The sequence below is a fragment of the Miscanthus floridulus genome, chromosome 18 (genome assembly GCF_019320115.1).
Source record: "Miscanthus floridulus cultivar M001 chromosome 18, ASM1932011v1, whole genome shotgun sequence".
Classification (NCBI taxonomy): domain Eukaryota; kingdom Viridiplantae; phylum Streptophyta; class Magnoliopsida; order Poales; family Poaceae; genus Miscanthus; species Miscanthus floridulus.
Genome location: NC_089597.1, coordinates 54,238,518 through 54,264,583, shown reverse-complemented (window position 1 = coordinate 54,264,583; position 26,066 = coordinate 54,238,518). Strand labels below are relative to the sequence as shown.

Genomic DNA, 26,066 nt, shown 5'->3' with positions numbered 1-26,066 from the left:
GCCCCCTGCCCTCCTCCCCACAAGAGAAAAAATCATGAGCGGTCCTTCAAGTTGGCAAGAGTGTTATTTAGGTCCCCTTACTATTAAAATGCTATCTATGGGTCCATGAATTTGTCTTCGGATGTCATCTAGCAGCCTGTTCGTTTCGGCTAAATTGGCTTATAAGCTCATGGCTGAAAGTACTGTTGGCTAGTTTGATGTGAGAGAAAAACATTATTGGTTGGCTGATAAGCCAAGCCAGATACGGGCAGTTACAGGCTGCCGAACAGGCCTTAGGTCTAAACGGGTCTTAAACCGCTCTGCATGCTGATGTGGCTGCTGCTCTGCATCTGACGTGGTCCACCTCATGTTCTCCTTCCTGGAGCCGCCACCCATCAACAGCCCATGCATATAGGGCCTCCCGGCACCGTGGATCTCTTCCACGTACTTTTGCCTCGCGAAGAGCCCCGTGAAGAGAACGCCCCAGGCGCCGTACCCACCGTGCGCACCTGCGCCGCTTCCAGTGGGTCATCGAACTTGAGGGGCGCGGCGAGCGTATTTGCGCCGATGAGCACCCACGCGGACACGAACCCACATATGACGGCCGCCCACGGCTCGACCATGCTGCACCTGGCCGTGATGGCCGCGAACCCACCGAGGAGGCCGTTGCAGACCTTCCAGCACGTTCCAGTGGCCCGTCTAGAGCCGCTTCCCGAACAGCGTAGTGAGCGCGACGACGCTGCCGACGACGGTGGTGGTGACGGGGTTGAACCCGTACCAGCTGAACCACAGCAGGAAGGTGCCGAGCACCACGAGCGACGAGCGGCCGGCGTGGTCGAAGCGCCCGATGCGGGGGCCCTCGATGAGCGCGCCCCAGAGCCCGCGATGCTGCCAACCATGTGGACGACGCCGGAGCCTGCGAAGTCGATGACGCCGGACCCAAAGAGCAGCGGGCCCGTGAAGTTGACGAAGCATATTAAGACCTATTTGTAAACTCTGCGCAAAAGATTTTGTGTAGTAGCGTGGACTAGTGTTGGTTTTTCTTTTTTTATTGCTCTTAGTGAAACTTATAATTTGGAGATGTAATTCTTTTAGTCGGTTGTAATTGAACAACGGTGATTGACCTTGTTGTTCTTGTCCTTGGAGCAATAGACGAGGCTAAAATCCCCTAGGATGAGCCATTTTACTCCATGTAGAGGTCACAGCTACTTAAATTCTCCTATAAAATCCGCTTCTTGGCCATCGTGGGGAGGGCCACAGATAATGCTAAGCAAGAAAGAGGTACTGCATTCTAGCATTTTTTTTTTAAATAACCTTTTTAAATTTTTATTTTGAAAACAGCCGTGCATGTTTTAATTTTTTTTTACCCTTTTGTCATGCCAACACACTTAGCGTGACGAAATCACGATGTCGCGTTATATGCATTGGCGCAGCAAGATATTTCACGTTGGATGGTGACTTCTACGTAGTAAACCTTGTCACGACACTCCTGTTGACGCGGCAGTAGTGTTTTGTCACAGCAACAGAAGTGGCGTGACAAGGCTCAGCCTTACAAAAATTATATTTTTTCCATACGACATTGGATATGTAGATGATTTTTATATGAAAATTGTAAAGCTCGATTAAATCTACAACTTTCTAATTTTGAGTTTTTTCACTTAAGGTCATTAAGATACTTGAGAAAATAATATAAAATTTTAGCAGCATAATAATCGCCTATGAGCGCTTGTCGTCTTAGAAAAAATAATATATTTCTTGTATGATATAAAATGAAGATACTTTTTAAAAGAAAGTAATAACTCTCAATGGGATATGCAAGAGTTTTTACATTTGAGGTTGTTAAGATGCTAAAAAGTAATATAAAGTTTTATCAGCATAATTGCAAGTGTACTAAAATCATATATTTTCTTGTATGGTGTCAAATAAAAATAGCTTTATATTAAAGTTATAGTTATTGATGAGATCTACAAATTTTAAATTTCGAGATTTTGCATTTGAGATAGTTATAAGATGCTCAAAAGATAATTTAAGTGGGTTTCTTTAAATGAGAAATCGCCAAATCGTCGTGCCCCTCGTGTTGTCAGGACGAGAGCAAATTGCATAGAAGTTGTTCTGGTGCAGGTGCGGGTGAAAGCTCCACATGGCAAGCCGCACAAACATTGAAGCATATATATAGCTCATTCAAAACGGGAACATGCTGCTAGCTTTTATTCGGAGAGCATTGTACGAGCTTGCAACATGTTACACGGGGATGACAGCGGTCGGGCTGTTCAATGCACGTGAACTAAATCTAATCTAATGACATGCATGCACGCGACTGATGCTAAGGAACCTGCAATCCTGCCTACATGTCGAGAGACGAGTTCCTTTTCCCTGATATAATAATCCACGCTCGTTGTGATCACACTGTCAAACGGGAGGGCGGATGGGCGGATGGCACTCCTTGCACATGGCTTCAGTGTCCCAGCACATCGTCGGCGTGTACTCGCTCCAGCAGCAGAAGTCGCAGCGCCCGTTGCCACACGCCTTGTAGCAAAACGGTGGCGGCAACGTCAACTCCGCCCCGCGCTCTCCGCCGGTGACATCTGTAGGCACTCGACCACCTATACACACACACACACATCAAAGGATTGCATTATTGCGTCAGAATATATATAAACACACATACACATCCGCCATAGAGAAATCACTCTGTTGGTATACAGGGGCATTACAGTGGACGGAGGTTGCGAGGCATCCGAGGACGGCGATCAGGATCGTCGTCGCCGCTGCATTACCGTTCCTCGTCATTTTGAAGAATGACGTAAGCACGCTGCCTTCCTCTCGGGGCCGGGATTTGTTTCTTATCGTGGCTACGGCTGAGCCCATCCGTTCACTGCCGGACAGAGCATCTTTGCCGAGGGCTCAGGGCACTCGGCAAAGGCCTAAAAGCCATCGGCAAAGGCTTTGCCGAGCGCCGCCCTCGGCAAAGAGCCCTCGGAAAAAAATTTAACGGCAAAGAGGCGCTTTGCCGACGGCCAGTTGTCGGGCACTCGGCAAAGCATTTTCCGAGGACCAACGGCGGCGCTCGGCAAAAAAAGCAGCCGTCAACGGCGCTGCTCCGTTGACGGCGTCTTTGCCGAGTGCCGACAGTTTGGGCACTCGGCAAAGACATTTTTTATTTTTTTTCAAAAACTCTTTGCCGAGTGCCACGGCGGCAAGGCACTCGGCAAAGACATTTTTTATTTAAAAAAAAACTCTTTGCCGAGTGTCTCCCTAGCTTGGCACTCGGCAAAGATTTTTTGCTTTTTTAAAAAAAAAATCTTTGCCGAGTGTAATGTCCTGGCACTCGGCAAAGTTTCCCAGCTTTGCCGAGTGTCATGACCATTGCACTCGGCAAATCAACCGAAACTGTAATTTTTTTTGTTTTTTGCATTCCACTGACACAAACAGTTCAAATATATATCACATGTCACATATATATCACAAACATCACAATAATCACATATATATCACAACGAAACCATTTTCACATATTATATCACAACCACAACTCAAATAACAACATATCGCAACCACAAGTCAAATATCACAACCACAAGTCATAAATTCACAAACACAGTCCATCAAGTCAAAGCACAAGTCACAACCACAAGTGAAGCTCAAGTCCAAGCACATGACGAAGCACAACTCCTCAAAAAAACGGCCTATGACACGATGGTTCATTCGGTGACACATTAGCGGAGTTATTCGAACCCGCCGACGGAAGCTGCAAAAAGGATAAGAGGTTGCATGTGTGAGATTCATCTAGTAAGTTTCTATGTGAAGCATTGGTGTATGTTATAGCTAGTGCAAGCATGTAGTAAGTTTTTATGTCAAGCATCTAGTAAGTTTCTATGTCAACCATAGTTGTATGTCAAGGAAGCATCTAGTAAGAGTGAATTTTCATACTTACAGGAGTGGCTGTAGGAGTAGGCGGTGGAGGTGCTGCCAACGGCAAAGGTACACTCCCTTGCTGGACACTCCGCATGAAGGCCTCCATTTCTTGCATCCTCCTCTCCTGGGCCGCGAACGCTTCCCTCTAGGCCTGCAGTTGCGCGCTCTGAGCTTCGACCACGAGCTTCTAGGCCTGCAGCTCGGCCTGCAATACAAACTTCAATGTTTCAGTAATGCAAATGTAACTTAGGTGTGCAAAGATGAACGTATGACGAGTAAAATAGGACGTACCTCGAGAGCATCGACCTGCTGCAGTGACGGACTAGGCCGTGGGCATATGGGCTGGCTAGAGCTCGTGCTCCATGCTCGGAGCACGTCGAGAGAGGGAACAGTGGTGGAGTCGATGGCGCCGTCTGCAATCCACAGCCGCCCATGCTTCTTTCCTCCTCCTAGCCTCATGATGGTCTCTGCATCAATGGGCTCAGTGCGCACATCGTAATCTTCTCCATGGACCTCCCTCACCTTTGAGGTGTACTCTTGGACCTTAGTGTGCACGATCGGGTCGGAGTACACCTCGCGCGGGGCAGATGGGTCGAAGGAGACAGAGGAAGATGCCCTGCCCATGTGGGACATAGCCCACGTAGAGAACTCTGAGACCTCCACGCCCGGGTGTGTAGCCTCCTGCGAGTAAGACGGCAAGATGGTGAGAAATAAGGCAGAACTCAGCGTCAAATAAGATAAAAGAAATCACTTACATATGCTTGTTTGTAGGCCGGGAGGCTGCGGCTGCCTTGATGGTGAGTAGCACCTCGCCTCAGCAGACGCTGGTCCCGCTGCCTCGCGTGGTTCTCAGCAAAGTCGTTGGACAACCACCTGTCCACGATCATCTCCCAGCACAAGGAGTGGGATCGGCACCACCAAGGAACCACCTACAAGTCATCGATTATTTGACATAGAAAAAGATAAAATTAAACCGACTTAATCTCAAAACGAATCATTATTAATGTTTTTCGTCTACCTCAAGGTACTGGGCCCGGGACAGCTCCACCTGTCTTGCATCAGGCTTGCTGATGGGCTGCTTCAACACCACGGCATAGTAGTCTCTGTGGGCCTGCACGCGCGCCTCGTGGTGCATGTCGGTGCCGTACTTCCTACAGGTGACGGCAGCCGCCTGATCCGCCCAGGCCTCAAGTCCTTCTTCTGGCTTGAAATACATCTGCATACAAAACCGATGTATCCATTCATTATTTCAATAAAAGACTTGCCCAATGAAAATGTTGTGCGAGAGAGACTTACCCAAAACTCCGCCAGTACCCGCTCCTGCTTGTTGCGGTACATGTCGTCAGGGGCCAACTGGTACCTGTCCCACGTGTAGGCCAGCTCCCGCACATCCTCGGACACGTTCACAAGGCCAGGGTACCATTTCCTGCACAAAACACCAAGGATGCTCGCGGGGGAGCGTGCAGAAGTACCCGACAAAACCAACCAGGCCCTGCACAAGTGATTAAGAAAATTTATCAGTTCCTCTTTTGATTTCCAACATTACCATATGAAGTAGTTGTGATAACATCTATAGTTACTTACCTCTTCGCCATAGGGCGAATCAGTGTCCGGTTGTGAGGAAGCGGAGGCTGAGGGAGGCTCGTGGGACCTCACTGGTAGACAGTCGGGGTAGCAGAACTGTTGCCCTCGGCGGCCTCGCCCTCGATGGCCTCGTCCTCGGCTGCCTCGTCCTGGGTCTGTCGGACGTCCTCGTCCTCGACCTCATCCTCGGGCGTGGCCGTCACGTGCTCCTCCTCCATCACCTCGTCTGAAGGTGGCGGGGAAGGAGTCCGCTGCCTCCTGCTGACCCTGGTCCTCCTCCTCTGACCTCCTATGGACGCTACCCCTAACCCCGACCCCTCGTCTAAAACGGGAGGGCATGGTCTCCCGTAAAGGGAGGCCATCTCACGTCATGGACGGCTGCTTGCCATCACCTGCAATCACAAAGAATGAACAAGACTTATTAGTATATATATTAGAAATAGATTCGAAATAAATAAAGAAAACACAAACTAAAACAAATGTAGTATTACATGTATTAGGAATAATCTTCATGATTAGGATCATAGGTGTCGTCATCACTGTCAAAATTGTCCAAATGGGCAACACTATCTGAAGGTTCTATGTTGTCTTCGTTGTCATTGCCTAGCCTTAATCGGTCAAGTATTTCTATGTCCTTGGCATTTTGCACCACATCTCCATCAACCTCATCATCCTCCGTTTCGTTGTCTACTTCCATTTCAATCGCTTCGGGTAAGACTATCTCAAACGTGCCTGGTAGCCCATCTTCTTGAAAGAATTGTCCATCATATGTGTTTGCGTTGAAGTTGTAATCATCATCGTTTGGGGTAGGTAGTTTACCGTGTGGAGACACCTGGTGCATAATAGCCCAACCCTTAAGATCCGCTTTGTCTTGGTTGGCATATCGCGTATAATACACCTGCACGGCCTGTTGAGCCATAATGTAGACATCTTTTCCTGGATAGACGGAATCTTCTCGAATCTCGACTAGCCCAAGATGAGGGGTCCGTCTCGTTTCTCGAGGATTAAACCAGTGGCATTTGAACACGATAGGTTTATGTTTGTGACCATGAAATGAGAGTTCATATATTTCCTCAACTCTACCATAATAGTCGAGGCCATCAGTGTCGGGCGTGCAAACTCCGCTATTTGTGGTTTTTCGTTTGGGCCGAGTCTGCTCATATCTTATTGTGTGGAAGCGATATCCATTCACGTCATAACCGATAAATGACTGCACCTTAACGTCATAGCCGCCTGCAACCTGTCTCAACTCCTCACTCATGGATGGGTCAGTCTGGGCCTGCAAGCTCAAGCATGATAGGTCATTATATTAATCGAACAAACGAGAAACTTGGAATATGGAATGTGGGAGCTAAATTGGACATTACCTTTTGTTTGAACCAAGAAATGAAATTAGGCCTCCCCGCACCCACACCCCGAGAAAGAAGGGTGTCATGTTCCTGCGAGGTAGGATCCTTTGATTGATGCCAGGACTCACGAACAAATTCCCTGTCCGAACGAAAATCAGTGGGGTTGCATGAAGAATATTCAGGGCGTATTGAAACAAGTTCGTTGAGAACTTACTCGACGAACGGCTACACCTCGGGAAGGTTGGTCAACACATATAGCATGACACTTCGCCACTCTTCATTTCCCAATATCTTATTGGTCGATCCACTTGTGCTGCTGAGTTGGCCTTGGAACAGGCTGTGGGTCCATTCATTTTCACCAACATTATAACGAGAGAGTGGATTATGATTGCTAGGAAGTTTCGGCTTGTAGTATAGTGTTGTGAAGTTTGCCACCTCCTCCCTTAGACTTGCCTCTGCAATGGAAGCCTCAATTCTGGCTTTATTTGTACATTTCTTGCGAAGAGTCTTTAGACATCTCTCGATTGGATAGCACCACCAGGCTTGCATGCCCCCCCCCAAACGTGCCTCAGATGGGAGGTGCACAATCAGATGCTGCATGGGTAAGAAGAAGTCGGGTGGAAAGATCTTCTCCAGCTTACAGAGCAACACAGGTGCCGCTTTTTCCAAGTCCTGAGCGACGGTCCGAGATATCTCCTTGGCATAAAGCTGACGGAAGAAAAAGCTCAACTCTGCCAGCACTTGCCAGACATGGTCAGGGACATAGCCTTGGACCATCGCCGGAAGAAGCCGCTCAATCCATATGTGGTAGTCATGACTCTTCATCCCGTTCACTCGTAAAGTGCCTAAGTTCACTCCCCTGCTCAGATTCGCTGCATATCCATCTAGGAACATTAATGTCTTGATCCATTTTAGTACTTCCCTCCTTTGATCGGGTTCCAAGACGAAATCGACCTTAGGTCTTTTCCATTGTTTGTTTTGGCCACTAGGAGGCCGCATCTCATGCTTCGGTCTATCACACAACGTCGCTAGGTCCACTCTAGCTTTAACGTTATCCTTAGACTTGTCAGTGTTCATAAGAGTTCCCCAAAGTGCCTCGGCGATATTCTTTTCGGTGTGCATTACATCAATATTATGTGGCAGAAGAAGGTCATCGAAATAGGGGAGCCTCATCAAGCCGGACTTATGAGTCCACATATGTTCCTCACCATATCCCACAAAACCACCTCCTTCATTAGGCACGAGAGCATCTATCTGAGCATGCACCTCAGCACCACTCTTCATGCGCGGTTTAGGGTCTATCACGGCAACACCTTTTGTAAAGTTCTTGATGTCTTGTCTGAATGGATGGTTAGAAGGGAGGAATTGACGATGCCTGTCGAACGACGAATACTTGCCACCCTTCTTCAACCAAATAAACCTCACAGCTTCCTTGCATATTGGGCACGGAAATTTCCCGTGGACACACCAGGCGGCGAATATCCCATACGCCAGGAAGTCATGCAGGGAGTAGTGGTACCAAACATGCATCTTGAAGGATGATTTTGTAGCTCGGTCGTATGTCCATACCCCCTTCTCTCAAGCATCGATCAATTCATCAATCATAGGCTCCATGTACACACCCATATTACTCCCCGGGTGTCCAGGAATTATCAACGACAAGAAGACGTTATGCCATTAAAAGGAGATGCTGGGGGGGGAGATTCAGGGGGATAACAAACACGGGCCAACATGTGTATGGGGCAGACAACTGTCCATAAGGATTGAACCCATCTGTTGCCAGCGCGACACGTACATTACGAGCCTCAGCAGCTTTGTTAGGATGTTTGTCATTAAAGTACGTCCATGCTTCAGCATCGGACGGATGCACCATCGTCCATGGCTTGTACCGTACACCTTCTTTATGCCATGTCATCTGTTTCACGGATTCCTCGGTCATGAAAAGCCGTTGGATCCTCAGCACAAACGGAAGGTGCCGTAGGACTTTTGCGGGGATCGTAAGCTGCCTCTTCTGGCCATCTCTAGAGTCTACCTCTAGGTACCTTAAGGATTTACACTTTGGACAGTACTTTGCATCCTTGTGATCTTTACTAAATAAGATGCACCCCTTCGGACAAACATGTATCTTGTCATATGGCATCTTAAGCATACGAAGTAGTTTCTGTGACTCGTGCAAGTTCTTTGGCAGAATGTGCTTCTCCAGTAGCATGCTGCCAAACACGGCCAACATCTTATCAAAGCCTTCGCGACTTAGATTTAACTCGGCCTTCAACCCCATAACACGTCCAATGGCATCCAGCTAAGAAACCGTTGTACTCTCATGAAGGGGTTTCTGTGCCGAGTCCAACATTTCGTAGAAGGCCTTAGCAGCTTCCTCCATCTCCTCCTTCTCACGTCCTTCTGCGAAGTGAGCTTGGTGAGTGTCATCTAGCATGTCTGCTACTCCAGCATCATCATCAAAAGCCTCGAGGCGTGGTCTCACCACCTCCGCTCTTTATACGATCTGCTTCACCATGGTGGATCCACCAGTGGTAGCCAGCCGTATAACCATTGTACACAAGATGTTTACCCATGGTCACCTTGTCTACCCTTCTGTTGTTGTCACATTTGCTACAGGGACACTAAAGTTTAGAATGTCCTTTAGCTACACCCGAGCTCCATGCATGTTCCAAGAAAGCATCTGTCCCATTCACCCACTCAATGTCAAAGTCACTCCTGCTTCTCCGGCCCGTGTACATCCACTGACGGTCTTCCATCCTTCCACATATACAGAACATAGTAATGTAACCATCAATTGCATCTATGCGGTGCTCCTACTCTCTAATAGGTGAGGATAGGTCCTAATCCCACCCGCGGATGTTTAGATGAGGTTAGTTTCCATGCTCCGCTCCCTATCCGAGACAGAATTTCGGTAGCACCTCCCCGTTGTTCTCCCGATGCACGTCCTGCAAGGGAGAGTGTGTATCCGGAGAACAACAGGGGTGATGCCAAAATACCATCTCGGACCGGAGCGGACCATGGAAACTAACTTATCTACGCATCCGCGGGCTGTCCAAAAAACGTGGACAATCCGAAATAGATACGGTCGCAGATATACAAAAATCTGTATACCTCCAACCGTATCTCTTTCGGACGGGAGACACCTAACTAGGTTGCGCGACCAAAGACCACATACGGATAGAGGGGTTATACCTAGGGTGCCGGTGAGGTCAGGGTAGCAGGGCGGTGGAGAGTCGGTGCAGTGGTGAGCCGACACGGTGCAGGAAGACCCGCAGCACCGACGAAGACGATCGAGGTCACCGAGTCCCTCCCACAGGTCCTCCTGCAAAAAAGGGCAAAAATAGTTAGTGTCGACTTAAAATTTCAGCAGCACCTCCCCTACATGGGGAGGTTCCCAAAACCTGCAAAAAACATGGCACAAAGGCCAACAACCACATATATACCAAACATGGGCACGAAGGCCAACAACCACCAATATATCAAGAGGAGCCATGTATTTTAGTTCTCTTTCCATTCAGATGAAAGTATTGAAGTAGTACAACAACAATTACTACTAACCCTACAACTACTACTAAAACTACTACTAACAACTACTTAACTACTAACAGTACTAATACTAAGAACTACTTAACTATTAACAACTACTACTACTAACCACTACTACTTACTAACTACTACTATTTACTAACTACTACTACTACTAACCCTACAACTAACACTACTAACTAATACTACTAACCACTACTACTTACTAACTACTACTATTTACTAACTACTACTACTACTAACCCTACAACTAACACTACTAACTACTACTACTAACACTACAACTAACTACTACTAACTACTAACTACTAACTACTAACTACTAACTACTACTACTACTAACCCTACAAGGGTAGGGCTTACCTTGGCGACAAGAGCGAGGGCCGACGACGACGGCGGGGATGACCGCAGCAGCGCGAGGATCAACGGGCGGTCGGAACGAAGCGAGGATCGACGGGCGGTCGGGTCGGCACCTTCCTCTTCTTCCTCCTCCCCTTTCTCTTTCTTCCTCTTCCTCCTCCCCCTTCTCTTTCTTCCTCTTGCTCCTCTCCTTCTCCCTCTGCTGGTCGGCCGTAGGGGCGCGGGCGTGGGGTGCGGGGCCGCCGGGGCGCGGGAACGTCGGGACGCGGGCGTGGGGCCGCTGGGCCGCCGGGGCCGGGCGAGAGCACCGGCCGGGCGCTGGCGAGCTCGGGGCGCAGGCGCGGGGCGCCGGGACGGGGGCGCGGGGCCGCCGGGGCTAGATGGGGGCGTTGGGGCGGGACGGGGGCGCCGGGGCGGGCCCGGCAGGAGCTCGTCGGCCGGAGGGGGACGACGGCGGGGGCGGCGGCGGCGGCACGGCAGGGACGCGGGGGCGTGGGGGCGCGGGTGGGAGAGAGGAGGGGGTCGGTTGGGCCGGCCCGTTGTGGGCCTTTAGGTTAGAAGCTTTGCCGAGTGCCGGGCCCAGCGGCACTCGGCAAAGTTTTTACAATTTTTTTTTTAAAATCCTTTGCCGAGCGCCCTGTGACCTGGCGCTCGGCAAAGACAGTCTTTGCCGAGTGTCAAGGTTGGCACTCGGCAAATTAAAAAAAAGTTTGTTTTTTCTGCCCATTTTTTCCTGGGTCTTGCTACAGTAATTGAAACTCCATTTCAAAATTTGGGACAATTTTGAGTTTTTTTACTATGTTTCCTTAATTATTTTTGTTTCGTTGAATTTTTTCGACTATTTCAAATTTGAACTGCATATACATGAAATAATGGAATTTGGTCATTCAAAAAATGGTATTCATGATGTTTGGCGTATGTTGAGGCCGTATCCAGGAACTCGCATAAAATTACGAGCATCTTGTTGTCGTAACATGGCGATGTACTTGCGGTAAAAGTGTATTTAAATTATATAAAATCCAAACGAAGTCCAAAAATCACGAAACTTGTCGAGGTGTCTTGTTATCGCATGTGGAGGCCGTGGTAAAAAAATTGAGAAAGTTTGAAGCAAGTTGTGACGTCGGATGCCTAAAAAATTGACGGTAGAAGACGGACATCGTGTCAGGCGGTGTTGCCGAGGGCCAGCCCTTTGCCGAGGGTTTAGCCCTCGGCAAATAATTATTGTTGCCGTGTGCTCCGAGGGCTGTTCTTTGTCGAGGGTCAGGCCCTCGGCAAAGACTCTTTGCCGAGTGCCCGATTATTTGCCCTCGGCAAAGGGACATGCCCTCGGCAAAGATGCTCTATCCGGTAGTGGTTGGTTTTATACTCCAATTTGGGGCACGAGTTATGGAATAAAATTTTACCGAGCCTAATTTTCTCTTTTTAGATAATATAATTGCCAATAGCCTGGAATGGACTTTCTAAGATTTGATCACCTGCGTATATGGCAGCGTTGCTTAGAATAATGAAAACTATGCTTCGATCGAGACTTGTCTCTCTCCTTATACAAAGCATGGCCAGGTATAGTATGTACAAATTAGCATATCTGGATATGCCGGAGTATGCATGGACATCCCAGTACATATCTAATTGACACATACTCATTTAATACTCCATTTGCCAAAAAATATAAAACCCATTGCCAGCATTTCCTTAATTAATATTTATATATTTATTGCAAGACTAAATGTTTTTGCGATTAGGGTCGTCTACTAAGGCCCGGTTAAAGAAGGTCCGGCCATATTTCACACAATTATACAAGAAAAAAGTCCACATCATCTCCTTCAACTTTTGCGAAAGTCTGTTTTTCCTCCCTAAACTCTCAAACCAGGTAAACCAGCTCCCTAAACTTTTAAAACCGTTCGTTTTACCTCCCTGACCGGTTATAAGCGGTTTTCAAAGACGGTATCATCTTTTTCTTTTTTATTTATTTCGGCTAGATCTTTGAAAAAACATATTAAACCATAGAAAAATCATAAAATAGAAAATCTAATTTTGTTGGATTCCACATGAGTATATCTACATAGTGAACATATAATATAGTATGTTTTAGCACATTTTTTGTTGTAGCTTTAGATCTATACTTTTCTGTAATTAATTTATAGTTGTAGTTTCTATGGTTCAATTGTGGTGAATTTTTTATGGTGGACTAATTATTATATGTCTTAACTATAGTAAATTTTTCATATTCATTGGATCATGTATAACTTAGTTATAGATTTATAAATACTTTTTAGCAAGCATACACCTAAATAAATCTATAACTAAGTTATACATGATCCAATGAGTATACAATTTTTACTATAATTCAAGCATAAAATAATGAGCCCACCATAAAAAATTTACCGCAATTGGACCATAGAACTGTAGCTATGAATTAATTATACAAAAAAATAGATCTAAAGCTACAACGAAAAATTTGTACTAAAGCCTACCATATTATATATTCACTATGTAGATCTACTCATGTGGAGTCCACCAAATTGAGTTTTCCATTTTATGATTTTTCTATGATTTACTATGATTTTTCAAAGATTCAGCCAAAATAAATAAATAAAAAGAAAAAGATAAAACCGCCTTTGAAAACCGCTTATAACCGGATAAGGAGGTAAAACGAACGATTTTAAAAGTTTAGGGAGCTGATTTACCTGGTTTTAGAGTTCAGAGAGGAGAAGCAGACTTTTGCATTAATGTGGACTTTTTCCGTTATAGAGAGGGAAAGCTCACCACACGTCTGACCCATCTTTTATCAATTCTAACCCAATTTACAGCTTCGACGCTCTAAAGGCTCAGCACCTTCATAGCCGCGCCCATGGATTACAAAAACTGCACGATGCACGATGACCCCACATGGCACAGCAAGAGGCGGGCAAATCATCGAGAGACAAATCACCTGGGCCCACTTCACAATCTTCATGAATCCGGACCGACCATTATCCATCCGACGGCTAAGAATTGTCTGATCTTGTCAACTCGTGATTCGGCGAGGGCGTGTGCACCTGACTCACCCGGTCGGTGTGTGTGTCCCCTAGCCAAGTCAACCCGCGTTCAAAAAAAAAAAAAACACAGTCTGAACACACACACACGCCCCACCCCCCCCCCCCCCACACACACACATTCCCCTTGTCTGCTCCAACCAGTTCTCACGCCGCCGCCGCCGCGTGCTCGCCGGAACCCTAGGACCCTGCGACCGTGACGGGAGGCGCTGCCGCGGCCATGACAGGGTGCGCCCCCATCTCTGATTCGACCGTCTTCTCTCGTCCCGCCGCGTTTCTCGTAAGGGGTGGTTTGGGGGAATGCACGATTCCACTGGGTGCAGCAGTTGTGCTACAGTCAAAACTCAAAACAGATGATTTTGGTTGGGGGATCCTATGTGCGTTGTTTTCTTTCATTGGTTTTGATCAAAAGGAGATGTCTTTTCATGTTATAAAGGTGTTAGGATCGCCATCCTTGTCAAAGATTTGTCGTGTTGGGGATCGATTTGGTGAGTAAACAGTGTTGCGCCCTTCAGTTCAGCTGGATGGATGTGGTGACGACTTTTTTTCGCAGTTGACGGCAGTCCTGCACAAATGATGAGGTTTCTTTACTTTGGTTTTAGTGATAAGGATGTGTTCTCCAGTACAAATGAAGTATATGTATATGTTCTATTACAGTTATAGTATGTCCACTTCTGTTTGTAAGAGTGCAGGTATCACTCAAAGGGATATATGTTTGAATGTTTGTTTCAACAGTAGACTATGGCTACTAGCTTGATTATTCTGGATTTTTGTCTTTAGTTCAAACTTAGGTTCCCTGACCGACCATCATTGATAGCTTGGTTATGGGCAACTTGGTAGCCCCCTTTGCAAGATAGTGAAGTCACTGGTTGTCTCGTTTTCTTAAAGAAACCACTTCTCTCTTGGTAATATAGTGGGGGAAAACCAGCTTGTTTATGTTCTGTACTGCTGTGATCAGCAGATCATGTAAACTGGGCATGAACTGTTCGTGTTTGCTAGATTTGACTTCTAAGGATGTCATGGACCCTTGCTTCATGGGTCAACAATATTGTTTTAGATGGAAGTTTGGCTAGAATAGCTATACATTCTGAACTTATCTTTAGGCATCTAGGCAATGGTAGTCAGTGGAGGCAAGTGTGGTTTTCAATGTTTGAAATAGGATGTTTGATCAATATTATTATGACAACAATTTTGAGGAACTGCAAGTTAATTTTGCTCCTAGCAATTGAATTGTTGTCTGTGCCAAAAAAGTAGCTCCACCTCCATTGCTTAGGTACATTTAATGTGTGGCCTTGATTTTTGTCTTTTTTATTGGTTAATGATCAATGGTTATTTGTTAACAAATGACTGAAATTCTAGCGTTGCTGTTTGTGTTCTGCAGCAACCCCGCTTCATTTTTTTTCTTTCAATATTTTCTACAGGACAACTTGGATAATTGACAGCCAAAGATTTGCCACCAAAATAAAAAATGCTTCTGGGTCTTCAGATCCCAGTAAACAGAAATGGATCAGCAACCCAAGTAAAGAGTGCCCAAAGTGCAGCCATGTCATCGATAACAGTGATGTAAGAGTTGTGCAATGCTATTATGTTGAAGTAGAATTGGGCTAGCTACAATATTTCCACTCCTCCATTAGATATGTCATTTCCATTTCGCTGTAATCAAGCATGGTTAGGAGTAAATAAACATAATGATATATGAGCAATTGACAAAGATTAACAATTTCCATATCTTAAGGAGTTGGTCAACTTGTTTATAAAACTGGAATAAATATCTATGGTTATAATTGTATTTGTCACTTTAACTGCCTTTCTTTTGAGCCAGCTCATGACCAACTTATATGTTTAGTAGATCTATTATTTCTGAAATGCTTTGACTTTTGCATATACAGTATAGGGCTTTAGCTGTGAATATTCCTTTTACTACAAATCAACATTAAGAAACAATGTCTGAAAGGTTCTATTAAAGTGTGATCAGCTCATGACTGTGTTCTTGCTGCAGGTTGTTCACCAGTGGCCCGGTTTGCCTAAAGGTGTAAAATTTGATCCGTCTGACCAGGAATTAATCTGGCACTTACGGGTAAAACATGGAAAATCTGGTATAAAACCTCATCCGTTCATTGACGAATTTATTCCAACAGTTGAGGAAGATGAAGGCATCTGTTACACTCATCCACAGAAACTTCCAGGTACTTCTATCTTCTTTCTGAAAGATTATGGGATTTTCATGATTAAGGTTCTTAAGTAAGAACTTTTACTTTACTTTCAGATAAGATCAAATGTGAAAATCTGCAGTTTACAGCTACTGTCAAATGCTTATCTTTGTTAGTAATTCGTTGTCCTGTGGGACTCTTTTTTGTTGATCACACCCTATGGCCTGCATTGAGCCTAGGAAAACTGCAGATAGGGAAAAAAAACGCTTATTTTACTTTTCATTTAGTTTTTCACCATGTCACTATGCGACAATTAACAACCTGTACAACTCTTGAATTGTTACTGCCTTCTTTCAAACAGACATTTCACATTCTGGTTGGAACACTCTTGCTTTGATACTCCACTTGTTTTTCAACACTCAAAAGTCATCTCCGTCCATTTCAGGTGTTAAGCAAAATGGAAGTGTATCACATTTCTTCCACAGAACATTTAAGGCCTACAACACTGGGACTAGGAAGCGTCGAAAGATAAACACTGATGATGCTGATGTCCGTTGGCACAAGACAGGCAAGACAAAGCCAGTATTAGTTGATGGAAAACAGCTTGGCTGTAAGAAAATAATGGTGCTTTATATGAGCCTGGCAAAGGGTGGGAAGGCTGAGAAGACCAATTGGGTGATGCACCAGTACCACCTAGGCACTGGAGAGGATGAGAGAGATGGTGAATATGTCGTCTCCAAATTATTTTTTCAGCAACAGTTTAAACCTGGGGACAAGAATGCTCAAGAGCTAACCACATCGGATGATCTGGAATCAATGGCTGCTGAAGCAGATCTCCCTGATTTTACTACTTTGCCCGCTGACAAACATGTTGGTACAATCCAAGTTGTCCATAATTCTGAGCATAATCTTTACCAGGTAACCACATCGGATGATCTGGAATCAATGGCTGCTGAAGCAGATCTCCCTGATTTTACTACATTGCCCGCTGACAAACATGTTGGTACAATCCAAGTTGTCCATAATTCTGAGCAGAATCTTTACCAGGTAACTGAATATTCTTGTGTACATTATCTATATTTTCTATGTTGCGCACATTTGTGGGTGATAGGTATGTTCAACCAGAAAATAGAACATATACTGCTAACTTGTTTTTTGATAATTGAAAATACATTTTTTCTGCCTAATGTGCAGGTTAACAGAAACTGTGAAATAAACATTGAAGAGACTGTTGTCCTCCCACCCTCTGAAAAAGCAGAGGATGGAGATAATCCCCAATCGCAAGATCCGAAGTTGTGGGAAGGTGATTCCCAATTTGAACTGTTAGACACTCAGCAGCTGGCAGAAGGACTCGCCCTCTGTGATGAGTTCCTCCTGAGTCAGTCTCAGACCTCCTGTGGCGGTGGAGATGAACCTAGAGTGACCAAGCCTTGCCTGGCTGCTTATGCCCACCTGTCAGCAGAGGACTTCAAGAAGGATTTAGAAGAGTGCCAGCGGTTGGAGCCCACAGATAACACAAACCTTGAGCTTGACAACACTAATGAGTTTCGACTGAGCCAAATTGTATGGTTCCGGTACCATCAGTTACATGATCAGTTCTCCATCTCTCCCCGTACTTGCTAAACTTGACCTCTGCCTGCAGGATTTTTCACAGGATAGCTTTACAACATGGGCAGGTGGCAAGACGCAAGATGACTGACGACTGACGCTGCTCTGCTGCACTCTCGGCACCGCTTGGTACATGAAGAAACAGCTGATCTGTTTTTTGTGAGACTGCAGTGAAATCTGCACCAACAGTGGTCTCCCTTTTGCATTGAGTTGCTCCGGTGCACATGAACTGATTTATATGAAATATGAAAGGCTGTGCGGTACCAACTGTGCAGTACTGTTCAGTGTGAGATTGGCCTTTCTTGGTTGCATCAGCTTGTACATTTTGTAATAAACACCCCTATTTTAGTTGGCAGACCAATTGCCTGTTTGGAATGGGTATTGCTCTACTAATTTTAGGATATCTAAGGGATTGGCATTTCAGTCTCTTCTTTCCACGCAGGTCCTGGTTCAACCAACGGAAGCATAGATGAGCCATAACAAGCATAGTGAGTTGGAAAAATGCTCTAAGTTTTCAATTACAAACAGTGGCACGCCTTCTCTTCAGCTCTTGTATAGCGAGGCTGGGCAACGAATCTATCCTAGAGCATCTTTAGCAATGCTACCTAAAATATATTATCTACTTGTTGGGTAGTCACATATTTTAATACTACTGTTTTTTTGTAGTTGTTTTCTCTGGCAACATTGCCTAAAACAGGCCTTCTATGTCCATCCTCAGAGAATGACATGTTGGGCATACATGTCATCTTCCTCCTTATCTTGTCGCCATTGATGAACTTGGCCATGTCGCTCGCGTGTTGGAGAGCCGCCCACAGGGGAGATCAAGCTGGCGCCGGTGGAGGGCCACCCGCGACAGGCGCTGGTGAGCTCGGGCGGGACGGCGACAGATGGACGCGTGGGGCCGGACGGGGTGACAAGGTCGAGTAGGGGTGGCGTGGTCGAAGCAACCGCCGGCGACAAAGAAGACCGTCGACGTTGGGCGGGAGGAAGGCCGGCGGCGGCCTCTGTACGAGAGGTTCGCTAGCGCAACGATGGGTGCACGGTGAAAACAACCGAAGTGAATTTTTGGGTAGTCATCGGTTGGCCCAATTAGGGCACTGACAATCTAGACCCACTCGTCATTCTCAACACTCTACCTAGCTAAGCTATCTCAGCACAGAGAACGCAGAGAGGAGCGCTCTACCCAGCTAAGCGAGGAGCGCATCGCTCATCCGAGTGCGTGATGAGGGGAGGGGAGGGAGATCCACCGAGGACCGGAGGAGCCACCCAAGTAGAAGACCGGATCTCGTCAACATCGCCACGGGGAGGGAGATCCACCGAGGAAGCGAGCGCGTGGGAAGGGAGATTCGATAGGGATCTAAGGACGCACACAGGAAGAGAAGGGGCCGCGCAGGCCCTGTGTCACCGCGTTCGTCGACCTTGCCGGAGGGAGCCAGAGGGGGGGGAGGGGGAGGGCCACCAGAGGGGGCGCACGGGCCTAGCACCGCCGCTTCCACTACGGGGTCTGCCGGAGGGAGAGAAAGGAAGGGGCCGCCGGCGCCGCGCTAGGTTTCGCGTGTGGGCAGGGAGGGGCAGCCAAAACGGCCTTTTGCATGCTCAAAGTTAGGGGGCTCTAGTAGAAACTCGATTAAAATTGTATTTTTATTTTGAGCATGTATATTTAACTGCAGGGGCTCAACTATAAATTTCCAAACGGGCCGCGCGAAACGGGCTAGCACGGGCCCAGTGTGAGAAAGCACGGCCCTAGCCCGGTACGGCCCGGCCTCACCCGTGCCCGTGCCTGGCCCAGCCCATAGCCGTGCCCGTGCCTGGGTCGAAAGGTCGGCCCATAGTGCCGGCCCAGGCACGGCCCGTTCCAACGGGCGGCACGGGGCAGGCACGGCTCGTAGCCGTCGGATCCACGGAGGCGGGGCATGAGCCGTTGGATCACCGGGCGGCCGAGGGGTCCGGTATATAAGCCACCCGATGCGGCCGCTCTCCCCACTCCCCTCACTCGTAACCCTAGCCTCTCGCCCTCTCCTCTCCGTGTCTCCCCGCTCACTCTGTCACTCGCCCGCTCCTCACCGCACTCGTAACCCTAGCTCCTCGCCTACTCGCCGCTCTTCGCCGCACTCGTAACCTGGGCTCCTCGACGCCGTCACCATGGAGTCTTCCGGCAGGTAAGGGGTCAATTCCGGTGGCCGGTGGTTCCCTCTTCTCCCTCTCCGCCCTCAATCTCCCTCTTCTCCCTCAGCTCCGGTGGTTTCCGCCCTCAATCTCCATCTGTTCCCTTATTCTTCATCCCTGAACATCGATTGAGCCTCATTCTCGGCATCCTCGCTGCATCTCCGTCATCTATCCATCGTCAACATCGCTGGCTGCCGCCACCTCCGGGGCTTCGGTCTCCGTTGAGGTACCGAGGGTGTGCAATCGGTCTGTCTCATCGTCGTCGTTTATGGGGCTCCGGCCGTAGAGGTAAGGGTAAACCCTAACCCTAACCCTAACCCTAATCCCCAACCTAACCCTGCTTTTATCTGTTGATTGTGGCAGCCGTTGAGGAATCGGAGACGGCAGAGATGGCCCTAGGCGCCGGGCGACACGACAACGAGGAGTTTGACCACTCCCAGAACAATGAGCTGTGTATGTGCGGGATGGCCAGAGATGATGAGGACGATGATGTTCATGAGGATGCTACCGTGCTCTTCGGCCATTCTGCTACTGATCCCCTTCCCGTCGATGACTCCGACCCCCCCCCCCCCCCAGTCGACGTGGCTGATGCCGACGGTGGCCAGAGTGAGGTTAGCCCTGTCGGTTCTAATCGCCCTTCCACGTCTGCTGTTTGGGAGGACTTTGAGAAGCACTACAAAACTAACAAAGGTAGAAAGATCAGGTTTGCTGCCACTTGCCTTCATTGCCATAAGCGCTACTCTGCTTATTCTGCTCATGGCACTGGGCATCTTACTCGACATCTTGCTAAGTGTCCTAAGAAACTTGAGAAGACCCGGGGCATGACTTAGACTCATATTGCTTTTAATTCTGATGATTCTGTTCGTCGTTGGGAGTACAGTGCTGAGGTAGCTCGTGTTGAACTTGTTCGTATGCTTGCTAGATTGGACCTACCTCTTATGATTGGTGAAACTAAGACATTTAAAGATTATATTAAAACTACTCATAACCCTAATTTTTCACCTGTCTCTAAGCAAACCACTGGTAGAGATCTGTTTAAATACTACAATGAGAAACGTGATAAACTGATGGTCTGTTTAAAGGATAATGTTGTTTCATCTGTTGCTATTACCTCTGATATATGGTCTGGAAAGGCTAAAAAAGATTATTTATCTATTGTGGCTTATTTCATTAATGCTGATTGGTAATTAGAGAAAAGGGTACTTAGTTTAAGGTTGATTGATGTGTCCCATAATGCTGAGAACATTGCTGAGCGTGTTGCATCTGTCCTTGCTGAGTTTAAGGTTCATCTGTTGCTATTACCTCTAATCAAAGAATTGCTGCATACAAGAGTTATTACATTGCTAGTGGTGTTAGACCTAGGAAGTTTGGATTAGACATGGATGTTAGATGAAACTCTACCTACCTAATGCTTAAGCACTTGCTGCCTCACAAGAGTACTTTCAGTACTTTCATTGAGGCCAATTACCCTAGAGGTTCAGGTAGTGGTTTCCTTTTGACTGATGATCACTGAGCTATGGCAAATAAAATCTTGGAATTTCTTGAACTGTTCTATGACTCAACTATTGATTTGTCTGGTGTTTACTATCCTACTTCTCCACTTATGATTCATCATCTTGTTAAGATTGCTATACACCTGTATAGGTATCAACATGATGAACATCTAAGATCTGTTATCCAACCTATGATTGACAAACACAATAAGTACTGGAAGAACATACCTGATCTTTATTCTATTGCGTTCATATTGGATCCAAGAGCTAAAATTAAGGGATTTACCAAAGTGCTTAGGAAGTTATATTCTCTTTTTAATATTGACTACACTAATAAGTTGCTGGACAACAGAGCTCTTCTATTTAAAATGTATAACAGGTATGATGTAATGTATGGCTCTAATAGGCTGAAAAGGGTTGTTCATCCATCCCTGTCTGGTAAGAAAAGAACAGCTTGGGCTAAAATTTATGATGATGAGGAGTTGGATGTTGGAGCTGGCTGTTCTTCCCTCCCTTCTAGTCTTGATCATTCTAGGAGTGTTTCTGCCACTTCCTTGCTGCAGGCAGCAACTGCTAGTTCTAACTCTAGTGAACTTGCATTCTACCTGGACTATGACACAGTAAGCCAGTTGGATGATGAGTTTGACATCATGCAGTGGTGGCATGAGCACAAGCTTACTTATTCAGTACTTTTTGTTCTTGCTAAAGACATTTTGACAGTGCCTGTGTCAACCATTTCTTCAGAGTCTATTTTTAGCTTAACTGGTAGGATCATCGAGGAGCGGCGGCGGAGGTTGAACCCTGAAATTGTAGAGGCGCTTACCTACATCAAGGATTGGGAGAATGCTGAGACAAGACTACAGCACATGGTGGAGGACAAGGAGCTAGAAGAGGCCTTTGCTGGTCTTTATCTTGATGTCGACTAATTCACTTCTCATTTATGTAATGGTTCTGTAATAACTGAGACTTGGACTTGTGGTGATGGATGTAATGAACAATTAATCTAGGTGCTGGCTGTACTCTTTTCCTGTTTAGGGTTTCTCACAAGGGTGAGTTTTACCTAAACAGGTTTTTAATGAGGCAGTCATTGCACAACTCCTACTTAAATTAGTTTTAGTTTTAAAAGTTTGTGTTTTTTGCTGTGCTGTGTTCTGATCTATTTTTGATCTTTTGTGAACTTAGTCATTTTAGATCTCTTTGAATTGCTGTGCTGAGTTCATTAAGGGGTTTTGCTAGTTTAGTGCCTGGGCCGGTACGGGCACGCTGAGTCTGGAGTCGGCATGGCACGACACGGCACGCTCCAGGAATGATAGTGCTGTGCCTGGGCCTGGAGTCGGACACGGTGGCACGACACGGCACGGCACGGTTCATCAGCCGTGCCTAGCGTGTCGTGCCCAGACGTGCCGTGCCGGGGCGGGCTAGTACCGTGTAATGCCGTGCCGGCATGTTTGAAAAACTATAGGCTCAACTAGAGTCCTAGAATTGCTTTATCTACGTCACGTTGGTGCCAAACTGCCAATCCTCCACGATCACCTCGCGCGCTCACGAGCCTAGCTAGCGTCTCGCCAGGCCGACCTGTCCTCCCTTCAAGTTGGCCACCACCCGCTACAACTTTCACCGAGTCAACAGAAGAAGTTTTTCGTTGCTGCACGGTTGCACCTGATGGTTTATTCAAACAAGCTACAAAACTCTCCTATCTAATAATTAGGCTCTCTCGATAGGTGACTTCAAACCATGCAAGGGCGGATCTAGAATCAACTTGTTGGTGTCATCATGCAATAATCTAACAATATTCATAGGATTATCACTTACTCCCTTCATTCCAAATTGTAAGGTGGATGTCATCATGCAATAATCTAACAATATTCATAGGATTATCACTTACTCCCTTCATTCCAAATTGTAAGGTAGTCTATTTTTTTTAGATACATAGTTATTGCTATGTATAAGATATTAAAAAAAGCTTAAAATAACTTACAATTTAAAATCAAGCGACGATAGAACAATTGTTAGAAAAAGGCATATTGTTAGAAAAAGGCATTTGTCCAAAGTCATCGTTGTTATGGGACTGTTTGGATACAATGACTAATTGCTAGCTATCAAAAAATGCTAATGATGCAGCTAGAACGTTCGTCTGCCTGGACACTTGCTTCCTGGTCATGTGGACTGGCCCAAGAAGCTCACTTGACGGGCTTTAAAAAACCGGATGCTTCGATGACTACCCCACTCCGCCTCGCTACGTTCTCCATCGCCGCACCAGCGCTGCCCGCTTGCCATGGTCGCTTCCAATGAGCCGGCGAGCCTCCTCGCCGCCGCCGGGGCATGGCCGCTCGCCGGTGCCGCTAGCTGGCCGGGCCAACCCAGCAACAGCCGCACAAGCACCCGGACGCCGCATGTGGCCAGGCGACCAGGAGAGGGGGTCGTCACTAGCTGGGCCCAGGCGAGGCGCAGTCGTAGCTAGCCGCTGCTAGGCCACGCCACCATCCTCGGCCGTCGGCTTGCCATTCCCCACTCTGCTTTGCATCATACGGAAGAAGAAGGTTGAAAACGTGTAACACCCTCGGTGTTACACTGTAAATCTTTTGCTAAAACATGTCAAGAGCATCATGGTTATGTGTTAATGCATGAAATATAAAGGGTAGATCAATTTCTGTAACTAGAAACGATCATTGGAAACGCGAAACGAAAGTTACATTTCATAGTCAAGTTATATCACTTAGGGTTTTAAAACCAATTTTTATTGAGTGAAAATGCTATAGAACGCACATACGGAACTTTAATAGAGTTCAAAGTACAAACCTTGTAGATGACAGTGAAATACCTGCGGTCGAAAAATGAATTCACTAGCTAACTATGCTAATAGCTTGGAAATCGAATTTGACGCGAATCCGATCGAGACTTAGCAAAATTCTCAAGTTGAAAGCAGTGTGACGATACGATATTAGTGAATTAAATCTAGAAAACTTAGCTAAGGCTTGTGCTATATTTTTGCTCAGTGGTTTGCACCTAAGTCTATACTTCCTAATGGTAGCAAGGTTACTTTGATTAGGGCTTGACTTGATCACTAATTAATTGCATTGGAAAGCTAAAAGTAGTAACTTAGCAACCTAGCTTTAGCTCCGGATGTCAGTTGGCAATGCTAGCTTGGCAGTCTCCTATCTCCCTCTCCACTTCGCCTTGGTTCGAGCGGGTCCTATTAGCAGCTTAATCAACCCTCTTTAGCTTCGTCGAGATGGGTAAGCTTTGGGTAGGCTAGTTAGGCTGGAACTGGTGCTTCAAAACCGTGCACGCACTCATGTCTCGGACGCCTGTCTTCGGTGCGTGGTCACCTTGTGTCCGTGCTCACCGCGGTCGTCCCAGCCATGCCATGAGCACGTGGTCACGTTGCCGGTGTCAAGGCCATACTCGGCCTAGCCACGGCTAGCCTATGGCTTGGCCGATCCTGGCTGCTGCCGCGTGGTGCCGCAGCTGCTCGCCGTCGAATTGTGTTACATCCACGGTCACGCTGTGCTCCGACTGCCGCTGGCGCAAAGTCACTGCTGCTGCAGATCTTTCACATCTGCACACGCGTGTACTAGCCCCGCCTGCCCATTGCCATCACATCCATGCTTGCTGCGATGCTGCATGGCTGCCTTCCCCCAGTTCGGTGCCAGCCACTGCGGCGCACATGGCCAAGCCGTCGTTGGCTTGTATTTATGGCAATGCGGCCAACCATTCCTGAGCGCGTTTCACTGATCCCCCAATGGCCTGTAGCACGAGCGCGCTTGAACTACGAGTTGACAGCCACATCCTGCCACGACAATGATGAGCCAAGCCATGTCTGCTCTTTCCCCTGTTTCCTTTGCCGCCATGGTCGCCGGACCCACACCTTCAATTCAGCATGGTGGAGTCACCTCAGTCCAATTAACCTTGCCCACGGCTTCGCTGTGTAGTCAGCCAGCCACCCGACCCCATCTTGCATTGATCCTTGCCGTGCCATGCTCCAATTTAGAGCTTTCTTCCCGCCGGGTCGATAAGACCGTATCGGCATGCATCGGCGGCAAAGCCCACACTCTACAGCTGCTTGCGTTCGATCTATTGCACCGCCAGCCTCGCCTCCACCTACCCATCACCCGGCGCACCTTTGCTGAGTTGCTACCACCTCCTAGACGCCCCTGACATGGTCTTGTCACCGCTGTGCACCACCGCACCATCCGTGCGCACGCGGCCAGCTTGGCTCGGGCCGCCTCCGGCCGAACCACCACCTTGGCTGGGTCCATGGTGAATTCCTTGAGCTCACGCGCTACCCCTATTGCTTCGGCGTTGTTGTAGCTCACCGGAACGTCACCGCTTTTGCTGCAGAAGCTCCGCCGCCATGGTCCGGTTTTACTACGGCATCCCGGCTTACATTTTCATCGCCCACCATTTCGCGTTCACGCCTAGGCAAGTACCAGCTCCTTAGATAGGGCCGGGTGGGTCCTAGTTGCCCGGTGGGGGTCGTCAGTGCCATCAGCCGCCGTGCCGACGTGCGCGGTCAGGTCAGGGACCCCCTGATGTGAAGATAGATTGTTGCAAGGGCTGTTTTGCGTAGTCGCAGATTGAAGGAATAGTGTGCTTAGTGCCCGTGCTATTACCGGATAGCCCGAGGGCGTTTTCACAAAATTACCGGCGCGCGCGGGCCTCCCCGTTGTGGGCCGTCGCCGCGCTATTGGGCCACGCCCGCGTGGGCCATGTTAGTGGATCATGCATGCGCACGCGCGATGCGCGGGAGTGGGCCACGCCGCTCGCTCACGGGCCGCGCGGGTTGAATTCAATTTTTTCCCAGTGAATTAGTAAAGGATTATTCAATTTAGTTTTGAGCTGATCTTTGAAAAATCATAGTAAATTCTGTAGGTGTCCAAA

The 26,066-nt window shown here is 47.4% G+C and overlaps 1 protein-coding gene and 1 pseudogene across 1 annotated transcript; one reads left to right on the top strand and one right to left on the bottom strand.

Moving 5' to 3' along the window:
• Window positions 1-213: 213 nt before the first annotated feature.
• LOC136523860 (ammonium transporter 1 member 1-like) lies at window positions 214-2,769 on the bottom strand (annotated as a pseudogene).
• An 11,097-nt stretch (window positions 2,770-13,866) lies between these two features.
• Window positions 13,867-17,816, top strand: LOC136521293 (SUPPRESSOR OF GAMMA RESPONSE 1-like). Its single transcript, XM_066515001.1, has 6 exons — window positions 13,867-13,996; window positions 15,190-15,331; window positions 15,768-15,954; window positions 16,364-16,965; window positions 17,113-17,481; window positions 17,561-17,816. Exons 1-6 carry the CDS (start codon window positions 13,989-13,991, stop codon window positions 17,615-17,617), a joined length of 1,365 nt encoding a protein of 454 aa, XP_066371098.1. The 5' UTR covers window positions 13,867-13,988; the 3' UTR covers window positions 17,618-17,816.
• Window positions 17,817-26,066: the final 8,250 nt, after the last annotated feature.